Genomic DNA, 15,849 nt, shown 5'->3' on the forward strand with positions numbered 1-15,849 from the left:
GACACTGCGGACGCTGTAGGTGGCGGGTCTAGGTGGGCTGGACCCCGGAGTGAAGGATGGTGAAGAAGCAAGAGCCAGGGCAGGGCGGAGGCCGGTGGGACAGAAGCCGGGAGGCGCGGCCAGGACTAAGATGAAGGCTGCGGGGAGCTCCGCAGAGGCGCTGGGCGGGAAGGACAGGCTGGGAGAGAGTCACACAGAGAGGATCCGGGGCCTCTGGTGAGCCGCAGGGGAAGGGTCCATGGCTCCCTCCCGGAAGCGGCGGATGCTCCGGGCGCCGGACCGCGCGGCGCGGAGCGGGGCGGGGCGGGGCGGGGCGGGCGGCTGCGGCACTGGGGCTGCTGGGGCGGGCCCGCCGCGCTGTAATCGGATCCGGGGAGGGGGCGGGGCGGGGCCGGGCCAGGCGGGCCGGGGGGTGGGGGTGGGGGGGCGCGGAGCCGGGCACCGGGCCGGCCGGGCTCCGCGCCTGTCAAACCCCTCATTGTTCGCAGCTGATGTCACTCGCAGTTGTGAGCGGCCGCCTTTCCCGGGGACAATGTGGGACTGAGCGGCCCAGCCGCCGCGCCGCCGCTACCGCCGCCGCAGAACAACCCCAACGAGGTAAGGCACGGGCCGGGCAGGGCACCGCGGGCCATTGAAGTTTGGGGGTTCGCTGGGGGGGGGGCGGGGAATCCGCTCTAGTGTGCACCCGACCGCGGGCCTCGGGGGGGGGGGGACTGCAAGGAACACGTTCTCTGTCCAATGCGGCTGAGGCCTATACAGGTGGGGGGCGTTGGTTTTCCAGGGGAACACCCCACTACAGGGAGGGGTTTCTTGGACCTTGGGTACCAGGTTTGAGGCTCTCATCCTATTTGCCGTTTCTGTCCTTCGAGCTTGCTCTCAGTTCTGGACCTCATGCCCCAGGTTCTGGTTTTACTTCATCCCTGTTCTCATCTGCCATTCTCTGCAGCTCCTGGCTCACACACACCCCTTCCCATTCTCTGCAGTCCTTAGGGGAGCCAGACACAGACCTCCAGGCCAAGGTGGATGGAGATGATAGTTGGAAGCACAAAATGTTCTCCCCTTTCCTGTGGCTCTTCATCTCTAGTTCTGACCTAGCTTCTTGGCTGGGGTACTGGGATGGAGGTGAAGGGGCTCCGCCACATACTTAAACCTGGCCCTCATGCATCCCTGGCCAGGAGAGGGAGGTGCCCACCTCCTCACTCTCCTAAACCAGGCCCGCCATCTTGAGACCTGTGGCACCCAGGGCCCCGCCCCACCCGGGCACCCAAGGGAATGGCCCTCAAGGGGATGTACCTTGGTCCATTCACACCCCTTCTCTCGGAATGTGTGGCTTTGGGTTCCCACCAAGCCAAGGATAGTTACCTTCTTCCTGGACCAACAAGGCATGTGTCCCCAGAGTCCCTGTCTTCCTCATAAACACACTGTGCTTCAGTTAGGAGTTGATCTCTGGCTCTCAGTGTTCAATGGGGGTCACCCTGGTGGCCTCAGGGCCAACACCTGGGAGGGTCTATTGTTTTTCCATTTGAGAATATTATTGTTCTAGGTCCTGGAACCCTCTCAACTTTCAAAACACCCCTATCCCAGCCCCCACTCCATAGCCTTCATCAGCATGCAGGCTCAGGCTGCCCAAACACAAGGGGATTGTTCTCTTTGCATGCTCAGGGTGGGGGGCTGGGAGCAGGCGGCCCACACACCCTGGCAGGCCCAGGCTGCAGAGAGGCTGGCTTGCCCCACCCTGTGTCCCCAGACAGGCTCTGTCCACCCACCCACTCTCCTCCAGTCTCCATCACCCATGCCTAGCTCCTGAAGGAAAGGGCTCTAGGCTGTACAGGTAGACCCTCGGGTTCTCCTGGCCTGCCTGACACCTCCCTTGCCGTCCTCCAAACAACTCCCTTCCTCCCTAGGCCTCAGGTTTCTCTCTTGATTGGTGAAGCTTTTCCAGTTGTGATTGGCTGAACCCACCTCAATGCTGTGAAACCTATCTCACACTCTAGGGTTTCTACCAGCTCCTCTTCCTGTTGGGGGACTCAGTCTGGTTTTTCAGAATTCTCAAATTCCTCACTTCAGCAGCCTGCCCCGGGAGCCCCTGGGGCTGGGAACCCAGCAGAAACAGGGGCTGGGATACTGAATGAAGACAGAACTTGGAGTTCTAGCCAGGCATGTTAGACTCTGCCCACGTGCTCAGTCCCCCAGTCCCAGGATTCTGAGGCGTGATGGTCTCTGATATTCCAAAGCCTGTGAGTTCTAACTCCTCCCCTTACCCCCGGGGCCAGGTCCTGTCTCAAATTTCCTATTCTTCTGTAGCAGAAAGATAGGCTTAGAAATGTCCATTGGGCCTCCTTTGACTTGCAGCCACGTCTTTGGAAAGCACAGAGGCCAGAGGAATTTCATCTGATTTGAAGGTTGGGGAGGGCTCCATGGAGGAGGAGGCTTTTGAGAAGAATTTTGCCAAAGAGTGAAGGGGATAAGTATTTTAAGCTAGCGTTGTTAGCTGGCAAAGGTTCTGTCTGAGGCTTGGGGTTGCTAGGCCTGGTTTTGTGGCCTGGTATGTTTGAGGGATGGAGCAGAGATGCGACAACAGAAGTTGGTAGGTGCTGGACCATGGAGGCCTCCATTGCTGGTGTACAGGTCAGGTTTTAGTCCCTTGGGTCTTAGGAAATCATAGATGGTTGTTAAATAAAGTGAGCATACAGTCTGATGGAGATGTGCAATCAGAGAGCTCTTTCAGCTTGAATAGACAGTACCAGTGAGCGGGTCCTGGGCCCTGCCTTGGTTTCCCTGGCTGTGAAGTCTCTTGGGAGGCTCTGGGGAGGGTACAGCATTTCTGGCACTTACTAGTTCATCAGCTTCTAATCTTTCTATGTTCTCTTCGCTGGTACTTTACAAGACAGACTTAAATCAAGGAACCAGAGCCTGGAATTCCCCTAGTCCTCTTCCCCCTCTCCTCCCTCCAAACTAGGGATGATTGGCTACCCTGAGAGGCTGAAAGGCTGAGGCTGGGTCTGAGGATGCTGGGCAGTAGAGACCAGGCTGATCAGCAAGGATGAGGGTGCCCAGTGTAGGGATGGACAAGGGAGTCAGGAGTTCTCAAGGCTGCCAGCCTCCTCTCCCAAGGCCCAGTGGCCACCCTTCTGACACACCCTGCCATGCCTGATGCTCAACCATTCCCCAGCATCATCGGGTGTGGCCAGTATGGCTGTTTTGGGAGTAAGGATTGGAAGAGACTGTTAGGTTAGGATTGCTAAGGGGAACTTGCTGAACATGAGATCTGGGGTGAAGTTAGAGACTGGATTTCCCTAACCTTCCCCAGCCCAGGTGGGTCCACAGTATCTAGTGGTCCAGACACACTGGGCAGTAGAGCAGAGGGAATCCCCCGAGGGGCGGGCCAGTTTACTTGGTTCAACTGGCCCCAGGAGCCCTCCCTCCTCTGGATTGTTCTTCCACTAGAACAAAGCCAGGGAGGACACTTGATCCCTGCGTGTGGGGGGGAGCTGGCTAAGCCCCCGGCCCTTTGATTGGGCAGCTGTCATGGGAGAGAGACAGCTGGGGGGGAGGGGCAGGAAGGGGGCAGCCACCATCGCTTACACAGCTGTCACCCCCCCACCCCCAGCCCCTTCAGCCAGAGTGGCAGGAAGCCAGGTTCAGAAGAAGTAGGCACTTGGTCTGGGGAGGGGGTCTGAGAAGCAAGATGGAGGGCCTGAGGTCAGGGGGCTTGGTCTGACTGTAGGCTGTTCTTGCCAGGGAGCTCTGCTGACCAGAGGGGGCTGGGCACCCTCAGAGGTGAGCTGGAGGTCAGCATGGCATGATGTGTGGCTGCCACGTGGGTGGCCCAGCAGAGACCTGGGGCCCACCAGATCGAAGCAGCAAGATACTCCTTTAAACTCCAGTGAAAGCGGGGCATCTGGTCATGAATGCCCAGTGGGGCTACTTGAGCTTAGGGCTCTGGGAGAGAGGCTTAGAGGAGGGTCAGAAGCCTTATTCTTTCCAAAAGATAGGGAAAATGTCTCTAGAACAGGATCACAGAGATACCAACAGCTCTCCCTTATCTCAGCTCCCCAAACAGGGCAGGTGGGTAAATCCAGATCCAGGCCAGGGAAGAGCTAAGCCAAGATCACCTATTGAATTCGGGGCAGTGGGTCTCTGCTGCAGACCCAAGCATCTTCACGGCAAGACTGAGCAGTTCTGCATACATTTCATCTTTCCTGGGGTCACAAGAAGTGAGGAGATGATATGGGGGTGGTTTTCAGATCTCCCACTGTTTATCACCCAATCAGAGGCCACAGAATTCTGGAACTTAAGATTATATGGCCCCAGAAAAGCCATCAGTCTTTCCAGACAGGATGAACAGCCATAGGTCAGGCAGGGGCTCCCCAGGCCACCAAAGTCTAAACTCCACTTCAGAAAAGAACTAAGAGATCTAGACTGGAACAGCTACAAAGGGGACACAGATGGAGCCTGGTCCAGTCCTGCTCTAGCTTGTTGGACCCTCTTCTCCCTTCTACTCCCCCTCTTTCTATGACCTTGGGCAGATTACAGACCCTCTAGCTATTAGGTTGCCCTTGTGTGCAGCAAATTCATCTGTTCCCGTCACCGGCATGTCTGAGCACCCTCTTTAGCCTGGCTCTGAACTGAACCCTAGGGACACAAGGAGAAGGTGGCAGCTTTGGCTCCTGTTCTAAGGGGCTCCCAGGCCTGGCTGTCCAGGGAGACAGAAACTATTCACGTCATCACAGGCGCTTTGATGGGGGAAGTGCAGGCAGCCAGGGGAATGTCTAGCAAGGGCAGCCAGCATGAGGTTGGCCAGGATGCCCAAAGAACACAGGCCCCAAATCTATTGCTGGTCTCCACCCTCTGGCGAGTCTATGGCAGAACAAAATGAAAGAAGTGAGCATCCAGGAAAAGGCACTTAAGAACAAGATTGCCATCCTGATTATCTCCAAAGCAAGCAGGAAAGGAGACTGTGTTTGGTACAGTGCCTCACTCAGGTATCCAAGAGAAAGCCAGGTTGGGAACTTCCTATACACTCCATACCCAAAACTCGGGCTGGCATTCAGAGGAGGGCTTTGGGCAGAACTCTGAAACCTTGGCCCTCATGTCAGGATAGGACAGAGGGTTGGCAAAGGTGCTCCCATTAGGAATGCTTATTCCTTGCTCAACACCCTTCAGGGCAGAAGGAATTCCCATGGTTAGTGATGTCTGGGTCCAGACTCATTGTCTGTCCTCCTTGGGTTATGGTCCCCAATGAGTTCATCATCAAGTCTGGGCCTTGAGGAGAGACAGCCGCTGCTGAAGGATTTCTGAGGAGGATTAAGGGTCAGGATTAAGTTGAGACATGAAAAGGGGTCGGGGGGGTGGGGGTGGGGGGAACTTTGGCGGGCAGGGTGGGGAGGGTTGGCTGCTGAGCTAATCCCAGTAGCTAATCTCAGGCTCGGCCTTCCTCCATCAGTTAATGGCCTCGACATTCCTGCAGCTCACCAAACCCTTCTCTTACCCATTACCCCATCCCAAGGAGACAGATCCTTTCTGCTGTGTGTGGAAATTGATCCCCAGAGCCCCAGTGACGTGTATCTGGTACAGTAGTGTGTCTTAGGTGGAAAATGTGACCAGTCTCTATGCTTCTTACTGTGTACAGGCCATTCTGAGCACACAGGAAATGGATCAGAAATACTAGTGTAGAGAGAGCCCACCTTTATTTCTGTGTCAATATTGAATGGGTATTACCCAGAGCCATTTGCAGTGACCCTCTCCTTCAGTGACCCCTAGTCCATAGAAAATCTCCTCAAGGCCTCCTGTCCCAAGTCTTTACCATGCTCTAGTTCCCTGTTGGTCTCTGGAAGCAGATACCTCATATTTAGTATACTTTTCTTTCAATTTTTTTGAAATGGGCTCTTACCACATAGCCCAGGCTAGCCTTGAATGAGAGCCTCCTGCCTTAGCTTGGGTGCATCCTGGGTTTATAGGCCTGTACCACTATTTCTGGCCTAGAGTATACTCAACCTTAACTCCACAATGGAGGCTCGGTCTACAGGGATCTTCTCTTCCAAGTCAGGGAGAAAGCTATCCTGTGGTTTCTCATAGATGTCCAGATCACCTCATTAATCCCCCTCTCCTGCCATGCTGGCGCTCAGGCCTAGGACAGCATATATTCTAGGCAAGTATTCAACCACTGAGCTATAACCTCCTGCCGTCCTTCTAATAGCCTGAAGGAAGGGAACAATAGTCAAGGAAACTGGTGACTGTCTTATTTTAACGCTCAGAAATTTGGAGTGTAGGATTCAGTAGTTATTTTCTAGGTTGGGTAACTGAGGCCCAGAAGGCTTAAATGACCAGGACTACATAGCCAGGAAGATGCACACAAATACACTGGTCAGAAGGGCATTTAGAACTCAAGGTCCAGGGCTGGAGAGATGGCTCAGTGGTTAAGAGCACTGGCTGCTCTTCCAGAGGTCCTGAGTTCAATTCCCAGCAACCACATGGTGGCTCACGACCATCTGGGATGGGATCCAACACCCATGTCTGGTGTGTCGGAAGAGCTACATGTACTCATAGAAATCTTTAAAAAAAAGAACTCGAGGTTCATACTATCTCCCTTCCCTTTGAGTTTGTATGGCCTGGGTCTGGGGTTGCCAGAGGGCTCCTCTCAGATACTCTGCTGTCCTGCCCTGTCCAGAGCCAGCTGAACCACAGCGTGGACACACTCCCAGGCCGCTGTGGCCCCAGCCCCGCCTGACAGGATGAGCAGTTCAGATGCGGGGCTGGAGGAGGAGCCAGAGCTTAGTATCACCCTCACCCTGCGGATGCTGATGCACGGGAAGGTGAGTGGGTGGGGCTGGCACAGCCCAGTGGGAGCACATGTCTGGTCCTAGTGCTTCCTCCCTGCCTGAGGAACGGGAGGATCTGGAACATTCATCCCCAGCTGAGTCCACTTGTTATCTTTGCAGGAGGTGGGCAGCATCATAGGGAAGGTAGGTATACAACTCTGCTCTGCATTCCCCTCGACTCGAGCCTTAGCCTGGTAAAGAGGTGACCGGTTAGGAATCTTGGTTTTGTCTCCTACAGAAGGGAGAGACTGTAAAGCGAATCCGGGAGCAGGTAAAGATGTGGTCAGGGGAAGAGCCCGGGGGCCCTGATGCTGAGGGTCGGGGAGGTGGCCCACTGCATCTGGGATACATGAATGCCCAGAAAAATGGTAGTTTCTAGGCTAGGGCCTAGTGGGAGGGGCAGACAGATAGATCCCTGCCACCACTGTGGGGAGGATGCCCGCTGCACAGTGCTTGTCCCACACCTGCAGAGCAGTGCCCGGATCACCATCTCCGAGGGCTCCTGCCCTGAGAGAATTACTACTATCACTGGCTCTACAGCTGCTGTCTTCCATGCAGTCTCCATGATTGCCTTCAAGCTGGATGAGGTTCGTGCATAACTGGGGTGGGAGTCTGAGGGTGGCTGCCTGTGAGAAACCTGACCCTGTCTCCAGATAGCAGCTATGGGGGAGGGAAGGTCAAGTCCAAGGCCGTGTTCCCATGGAGGAGGTCTAGGGATGAGGCATTCTCCTTATTCTTCTTCAGGAAAGTTCTTGGGGGAGGGTAGGGGAGTATCAGGGACATACCTGGCTGACTCACTGTCCCGCTACCCACTCCAGGACCTTTGTGCTGCTCCTGCAAATGGTGGCAGTGTCTCCAGACCTCCAGTGACCTTGCGCCTTGTCATCCCTGCCAGCCAGTGTGGATCACTGATTGGGAAGGCAGGCACCAAAATCAAGGAGATCCGAGAGGTGAGCAGAGAGTGCCACCCACAGGGGTGTGTTTTCTGTCTTTCAATGGGAGAGGGAACTAGAGCCCCTGAGGCACTCTAGGCCCTTTAGCCCTTCTCTTGGCTATTGGAAAGAAGTGGTTACTGTTTTCTTTTTGTAGACCACAGGAGCCCAGGTGCAGGTGGCAGGAGACCTGCTCCCAAATTCCACAGAGCGTGCTGTCACTGTGTCTGGGGTGCCTGATGCCATCATCCTGTGTGTGCGCCAGATCTGTGCTGTTATCCTGGAGGTGCTTCCTGGGGTGGGAGAGAGGGAAGGAGAGGTCCTGGGTGCTTGTCAACCATCCAGATTGTATGGCTATAACATTGGGTGGGGTGGGGTAGGCAGAGCTACAGCTGTAGGTTGATTAGAGCACTCTGGGATACATTCCCCTGAGACCCATGGGAATGCCTTAAGGCTCTTGGGTTCTTGGGGAGGCCTGAGAGGATCCTGACAAAGCTTCTCAATTTGTGCCTTACAGTCCCCACCCAAAGGAGCCACTATCCCGTACCACCCGAGCCTCTCCCTAGGCACTGTCCTCCTCTCCGCCAACCAGGTAAGGGAAGCATTCCGGGGACCAGGGTGGAGGAGGGAGAGGGATAAGGAATTGGGGGTTGGGTCTGAGGAGGGGACAGGGAATGATCTGACATGACTACCTTGACCTGTCATGGTGACTCCCTTTTCAACCACTTTGTTCCCACAGGGTTTCTCCGTCCAGGGTCAGTATGGAGCAGTGACCCCTGCAGAGGTGAGTGGCCCATAGCCTGAGACCCCCCCTTCTTGGATTGCCCCCTCTAACCTCTGATCCTGTTCTCTGGCCAAGGTTACCAAGCTCCAGCAGCTCTCAGGCCATGCAGTTCCCTTTGCATCACCCAGTGTGGTGCCAGGTAAGCAGTTTCCGCTGAAGGAGACAGCCAGAAGCTGGGCATCCCTTGCAGTGGATGGGGAGGCCCATAGAGACCCAAAACCACACTCGGTCCTTCTCCTCTGCCTCAGGACTGGATCCCAGCACACAGACCAGCTCGCAGGAGTTTCTGGTTCCCAATGATGTGAGCAGAAGCGGGGGGTTGGGGGGGCTGGGAGTGGTGGTAAGGGGATCCAGGGGTCCAGCCCTTGCTCAAGGCTAAATTCTGCCTCCCCTCTAGCTGATTGGCTGTGTGATTGGACGCCAAGGCAGCAAGATCAGTGAGATCCGGCAGATGTCAGGGGCACATATCAAGATCGGGAACCAAGCAGAGGGTGCTGGGGAGCGGCATGTGACCATCACTGGCTCACCGGTCTCCATTGCCCTGGCTCAGTACCTCATCACTGCCTGGTGAGCATGGGCTGGGCAGCGGGGAGCACAGGCGGGGGAGGAAGGGAGCACCTCCTGTGCTCTGGGGCAGTTCCCTGATGCTCCACAGCTCCTCCTTTCCTTTGGGTATTCTACTTAAGTCATCCATGTTGCCTCCTTTACTGCTTCTGTATCCATTCCACATATCCTGTCTTACCCTTGTTGTTTTTCCCGGATCTTCTCTCCTGTTCTCCTCTTAACCTGTTCTGTCTGCCTGTGGTTTCTGCCCTCCCTCCCTTTAAACCTTTCCCATCCTTGCCCCATGCCTGCTCCTGTTTATTCCTCTCCTATCTTTTGGCTAACCTCATGGCTCCTGTCTCACCCCTACTTTTCCCTTCATCTCCCCTCTGTATCCCTCTCTCCAGTCTAGAGACGGCCAAGTCTACCTCTGGGGGGACGCCTGGCTCAGCCCCCGCAGACCTGCCCACCCCTTTCTCGCCACCCCTGACGGCCCTGCCCACAGCTCCCCCAGGCCTGCTGGGCACACCTTATGCCATCTCCCTCTCCAACTTCATCGGCCTCAAGCCTGTGCCCTTCCTGGCTCTACCACCTGCTTCCCCAGGGCCACCGCCGGGCTTGGCGGCCTACACTGCCAAGATGGCAGCGGCCAATGGGAGCAAGAAAGCTGAACGGCAGAAATTCTCCCCCTACTGAGGCCGGCTGAGGCACAGGCGGGGGCAGGCAGGACCGCCGGCAGGGGCTGCCTCCACATCCTTCCTGCCCAAGGAGACTCCACCATGGGGTCTCAAGCGCCAGTAATGCCAGACGCATGGATGCACCCCCTACCCTGCCCCATCTTTGGAGATCCTCCTCAGAGAGGGGACAGTTTCTGGCCCAGGGTTCTAGGAGTATGGCAGCCCCAGGGCAGGGGCCCCACCCCTTCAGACCTATGCTTGGATGCAGGGAATGGCCAGGGCCTCCTGAGTCCCCTCTGGTGGGAGGGTCTACTCGTGTCCTCTCCATCCCTTTGGGCTTCATCCTGCTGCCCCAGTGGGAATTGGAGGAGAGTGAGGGGTTGCCGGGGCCAAGCTTCTCTTCATCCCCTGCAGATCCTGCTGCTTCCACTGATACCCTTTTGACTGGAATAGACTGGCTGGGCTTGTCGGGGGCAACCCAAAGAGAGGGCTCTGCCTGTAGCAGGGGGTGTGGCCTGGGGGGCAGGGGCCCAGTTCTCAGCAGCAGACACTCTGTACAGTTTTTTCAATCCCTGTTTTTGAATAAATATTCTCAGCGACCAGAAAGCTGTGAAATAATACTAGTGTTGGGGTAACAAAACTTCCAGGGAAGGGAAGTAACTGAAACCCCAAAGAACCCCAGTCTGAATCCACCAGCTCTAGTTGACCGACAGTCCCTGGTGTCAGTTCTGGAGTGAAACCGCAGGGCCCTTGGGGGTTATTTGTTCAATCTCCTGCCTTTAGCACCAAATCAGGCCGGTTTCTGAGCAGCTTGGGTGATGGGTTTGAATCAAACTGTCCAGCTTCTCCATGGTACACACGGCAGGGAACTTGGTATGCCTCTCCACTGGTTCCTCCCACTGTGGTGTAACCTAGACCCTATTCAGCTTGGCTCATCCTTCTGGCTGTGAGCTCTTAGGACCCTCTTTTCTGTGACCATGCCTGTCTTTCTCCTCTCTGGACCAGGCAGTGTTTATGAGTTTGAAAGGTCTACACTGGGGGGTCCTTAGGAGATGATGGTACAGCATACAGATGGGAACACTGAGGCCCCTGGGAAGGTAGGATTGAGTACAAGGCCACACAGGTAGTTTTTCTGCCCAGAATCAGGTACCGGAGAAACCTCACCAGGCTATGTATCACTCCCTCTGCCATTTCAGAGCCAGCAGTGAGTGCAGAGTGCCGGTCACAACCTGAGCAGTGGGAGAATGTGCCCTCTGAGCTCACCCTCTTTGCCCCAACTCAGGAGAAATCTCTCAGGTGGCCTCTGACACACTTGGGCTCTGTCCTGCCAATTCTCGGGTGTGTTCTGGAACCTCAGAAGGACCTAGGGCAGGGTCCTTGCGGAGTCCCTGGAGGCGCTGAAGGAGTGTCCGCAGGTCCCAGGCTTTTGGCGTGCAGGCTTTTGGGGCCCGAGGCAGTGCTCGGCGGGTAAGGCGTCCCAGCGCCAGGCGCACTGGGCGCTGCAGCAGGCCATAGAGAAAGGGGTGAGCCGCGAAGGCCGAGTAGGCTACCCAGGTGACAGCAGCCTCTGCGGCTGCGGCGCGCGCCGCGGGCGCCAAGCACGCGCAGGCATAAGGCAGCCAGCAGGCTGCAAACTGGCCCACCGCCAGGGTTGGGGCCAGGGCCGCTTTGCCCCCGGGCAGACGTGGCCGGAGAGACGGCAAAAAAGAAAGGCGACTGTCCAGAGAGTCGGAGCGGAGCCGGGTCCCGCGCGGAGGCCGGAGGGCGGCGCGCCGTGCCACCAGGAAGATGCTACCGTAAGCGGCCAGCAGCAGGAGGGCGGGCAGCGCGAAAGCTAGCATCGCCCAGAGTGGCCGGAAGGGCCCGAGCCCCCCGGCTAGGACGGAGCAGCGAGCCGGAGCCGGAGGTGGCCCGGGTGGTGGCCCAAGCAAGGAGAGAGCGCCCAGGAGCGCGGCCGCCGACCACACCGCGGTGAGCACCAGCGCCGGCGCCGGGCGCGCGCTTGGCCGCAGCGGATGCACTATGAGGCGGTAGCGCGCCAGGCCGAGAGCGGCCACGCCGAGCGTGCATGCGGGGAGCAGAGCCGCCGAGAGGAAGCGTGCCGCCCGACACGACGAGGGGTCCAGGGGCACACTGCCCAGCCCGGGCGGCGCGGCCAGCAGGCTCAGTGGCATGATGGAGGCGGCCGCCAGCAGGTCCACAACGCACAAGTGCGCCAGGTAGAAGGCATCTTGCAGGTCCGGTGTGCGCAGCACCACCACGAGCAGTGTACTGTTGCCCAGCACGGCCCCCACCTCTACGAGAACAGCCAGGATAAACCCCACCGAGCCCGCGAGTTCGGTGACGCTGAGCCCTGAGCCGCTGGCCATCTGAATGTTCAGGCTTCACTGGGGTTGCTATCGGGAGAGCTGAAATAGAGCTTCTGGCTCCAGGATTCCCATCACCTGTCCCATGCTCCTCAAGGCCCCTCACCTCGTAGGCTGCCCAGGAGGTGACTCCGACGTCCAGGCTGCCATCTTCTTGTAGGGTTTGGTGGGCCCTATGCGTGGATGCTAGGCTGAGCCTGGCTCGGCTTTCTCTCCCTGCCCTAGCACAACTCCAGCAACTCAGATTCTGTGGAGATGGTACCGGCTGTCACTCTGTTGCTTCCCTTTGAAGACACACACAGCTTAGTAAGGGAGAGGCAGGGCCTGGTGCCAGCCCCCTTGGCCCTAACAGCTGCCAGCTGGAGACTGGAGGCTCTTCTGTGAAATTGCCTGAGGGTACAGCTTACTGAGCCTAGACCCTTCCCTGCCTTGCTCAGGGGGTGGGACATGGGGGCAGTTTGGTCAGGCATTACTTTTCTCAAGGTAGCCCAGGAATCTGGGGAAAAAAACTTTTAGGTTTGCTTGGAATGCCCAGGAGGTCTGAGGGAAGGAGAGAGAGAGAGAAATCTCAGGGCATGGCACTGGCTGCTCAGCCAGTGTTACCTTGGCACCTCACCTGTGGAGTACATGTGAAGAGGAGGCCTTAGTAGAAAAATGGATGCTTAGCTGGTCTTGTATTTGGACTGTTGGCAAACCAGCTTTCTTCTAAAGAGTACCCTGCATGTGCATAACTAGCACCACCCCTCCCCAACCTCAGAACAAGACCTCCACATAAAACACAGTCCTGGCCAGTCAGGATGTAGCATCCCTGCCCTCCCCCCTCCCCCAGCTCCTTGTAACTCCAGGGGGAGGGGGTCATGCTCCAGTTACAATCACCCAACCCCTTGATACAACTGAGAACAGAGCAGGTATCCTTTGAGCCTTTGAGCCAGACTTGAGTCTCCCTAGGACTTTGATTAGTGAGCATGTCAAACATCCTGTGTCCTGAACAAAACCAGGACCCTTGACTGTTCCCTAACTGGCACCTTGCAGAATCCTCTTAGCAAACTCCTCAGGATAGAGCTTCCTATCTTTCTAGCTTTCTTCTCTCCTGCACCAGATCTAATTTGTTAAAGGTCCGGGGAATCCAGTCATTTATCACCAATACCACCGCCCGGCCTATACTGCTGCCTACCCAGAGTGTCGCAGCATTCGCCCAACAGGCCTGGCCTTTGCTCCTGCACCTCAAGCTTCTCACATGATTTGTCCTTAGGTCCCTTCCCCGCTCTGCCTTCCTGTACCTGTCCTTCCGGGATAGTCAGCCAATGGAAGTTACCAGCAGAAAACTAGACAGTAGGGGGTAGCTGTGATATTTTCCCTCACAGCTTAGCCTAGGCCTCTGCAGCCCTCTGTGGAAGACAACCTCTTTCCTGTAGCCATGGCTTCCTTCATGGAGGCTCTTCTGTGTTCTTGTGCATGCAAGATGAACCTGGCATCCTCACTGTCTCCTTCCGTTCTCCGTCCAGCCTCTGGGTGGTGATGGTTTCCTTGCTATTGCCCATCTCTGGATTGCCTCATTGTCTCCTGTGCGATCGATCGTTTCTGTTCTCTCCCTGTATCCAGTTCCCCTGGTCTTTCATTGTGTGATTCCTGTCTTGCTGGCTGGATTTTTTTTTCACCAACTTGTTCCCTACAGTTCACTCTTTTTTTTTTTTTTTAAGAATTTATTTATTTATTTTATGTAAATACACTGTAGCTGTCTTCAGACACCCATATGAGGGCATCAGATCTCATTATGGATGGTTGTGAGCTACCATGTGGTTGCTGGGATTTGAACTCATGACCTCTGGAAGAACAGTCAGTGCTCTTAACCACTGAGCCATCTCACCAGCCCCCTACAGTTCATTCTTAACAGTGACTGGAGGAGACCCTTTTAAAAATAAACCAGGTGGCCGGGCAGTGGTGGCGCACACCTTTAATCCCAGCACTTGGGAGGCAGAGGCAGGCAGATTTCTGAGTTCCAGGCCAGTCTGGTCTACAGAGTGAGTTCCAGGACAGCCAAGGCTATACAGAGAAACCCTGTCTCAAACAAACAAACAAACAAACAAACAAAAAAAGCCAGGTGGCACCTGAAAACCAGTCCCCGTCCATCCATGCAGTGTCTATCCATCATCAGTCACCGGCCATACTGCAGGCATGATAGTCACTTGCTGTTTGTACCTCCCTCCTGGTAAACCGCTCTGGGGGATCTTTGCATTGCTGGTTCCTCTTCCTGCCCCATGACTTGCTCTCTTGCCTTGCTATGGTTTATTTGTTTATTATTTTTGAGGCAGGATCTACCATAGTCTAGGTTGGCCTCAAACTCATATAGCTAAGAAGGACCTTAAGTTCCTAATCTGCCTTCATCCTGAGTGCTGGAACTCCAGGCATACGCTACTGCATCTAATTTTTGTTCTGGCATTTAATTCAGTTTTCTACTCACAAGAGAGGCCTGCCTTGACCGTCCATTCCAAAAGCACCCCAGCTTCAGCTTGCGTTACTCCTTCACGGTGCTTTGTGGGGCTTGCAGACACTGTTTTTCCCTGATGCTCTGTCTCATATCTATGTGCATGATCATTTGGGGCCTCTCTCCCTGGGCTGTAAGGGCCTCCAAGGTCATTACAAGAATGAGGCCAGCATCCCTTCGGCCCTAGAGATCAGGCTGCAGCCTCTTGGTGTGACTCATTCCCTGATGGACCTTGACAGGTCACTGTCCAGTTTCCCATCATTCAGATGAGGAGGTTAGGGGAAGAGGGGAGGTTTGTGCTTCAGAGCACAGGGCTGGCACTCTGGTCACCTGCTTCCTTCCTAGAGCTGGTCCACACTGACATCCCCTTCTGTACCTGGCCATAGCTTGGATGTGGTTTGCCTCTAGAGGGTGATGCTGGATATTTGAGGTATTAATTCAGAGAGTGGAGAAAAGCCCACTCTACTCTTCTTCTGCCTGCCCTGACAGGCCTGCAGGAATGGGGCAACCTCGTGGGCATCCACAGCCCAGGGGAAGCTCAGAAGGGTCCACAGGAACAGCAGACAAGAGAGAAAAGGAGTCTAGAGAGGACGACAAAGGGGAGGGAACGTGTGTGTGTGTGTGTGTATGCATACTCCTTCCCAAACCACTAAATTTAATTTTAAAAAATTAGCTGTCAGGTATAGTGGTACACGCCTTTAATCCCAGCACTTGGGAGGCACAGGCAGGAGGACCTCTGTGAGTTCCAACAACTTGATTTGTATAGTGAGACCCTGTATTTAAAAAAAAAAGAATTCGACCAGACAGTGGTGGCACATGCTTTTAGTCCCAGCATTGGGGCAGATGCAGGTGGATCTCTGAGTTGGAGGCCAGCCTGGTCTACAAAGTGAGTTCCAGGACAACCAGAGTTACACAGAGAAATCCTGTCAAGAAAAACAAAAACCACCATGCCTCAAACCACCAAAAAATTAGAATTCTTTGTAGTGAGTGTATATGCTTATGTAAATGTGCAAAACTCAATGTGGGGGGTTCACTCCAGCAGATGAGGGGGATGAGGGAGGGGCAGGGAGGATCTTCCACTTTATTATTATTGGGGGATATGTTGGGGTGCTGTGGCATATGCATGGAGGCCACTCGCCTTTATGTGGGTCCTGGGGGTCAAACTCAGGCTGCCAGGTGTCATAGTAGGAAGCTCACAACCATCTGTAACTCCAGTACCAGGGGATCTGATGCCCTCTTCT

General features: G+C 55.5%; 2 protein-coding genes across 3 annotated transcripts; one reads left to right on the forward strand and one right to left on the reverse strand.

Moving 5' to 3' along the window:
• The first annotated feature begins 21 nt into the window (after positions 1-21).
• Pcbp4 (poly(rC) binding protein 4) lies at positions 22-10,363 on the forward strand. Of its 2 annotated transcripts, none has more exons than XM_034483862.2 (14): positions 22-216; positions 489-597; positions 6,671-6,815; positions 6,942-6,965; positions 7,060-7,092; positions 7,292-7,408; positions 7,640-7,771; positions 7,911-8,039; positions 8,271-8,345; positions 8,493-8,537; positions 8,613-8,676; positions 8,786-8,838; positions 8,935-9,104; positions 9,685-10,363. In XM_034483862.2, exons 3-14 carry the CDS (start codon positions 6,735-6,737, stop codon positions 9,749-9,751), a joined length of 990 nt encoding a protein of 329 aa, XP_034339753.1. In that variant the 5' UTR covers positions 22-216; positions 489-597; positions 6,671-6,734; the 3' UTR covers positions 9,752-10,363. The 2 variants fall into 2 exon arrangements, with proteins under 2 accessions (XP_034339753.1, XP_034339752.1); XM_034483861.2 differs by having other exon boundaries at positions 23-216; positions 9,488-10,363.
• A 686-nt stretch (positions 10,364-11,049) lies between these two features.
• Positions 11,050-12,318, reverse strand: Gpr62 (G protein-coupled receptor 62). Its single transcript, XM_034483863.2, has one exon. The coding sequence runs from the start codon at positions 12,124-12,126 to the stop codon at positions 11,050-11,052; it is 1,077 nt and encodes a 358-aa protein (XP_034339754.1). The 5' UTR covers positions 12,127-12,318.
• Between the last annotated feature and the right edge of the window lie 3,531 nt (positions 12,319-15,849).

The sequence above is a fragment of the Arvicanthis niloticus genome, chromosome 21, assembly GCF_011762505.2.
Source record: "Arvicanthis niloticus isolate mArvNil1 chromosome 21, mArvNil1.pat.X, whole genome shotgun sequence".
Taxonomy (NCBI): Eukaryota; Metazoa; Chordata; class Mammalia; order Rodentia; family Muridae; genus Arvicanthis; species Arvicanthis niloticus.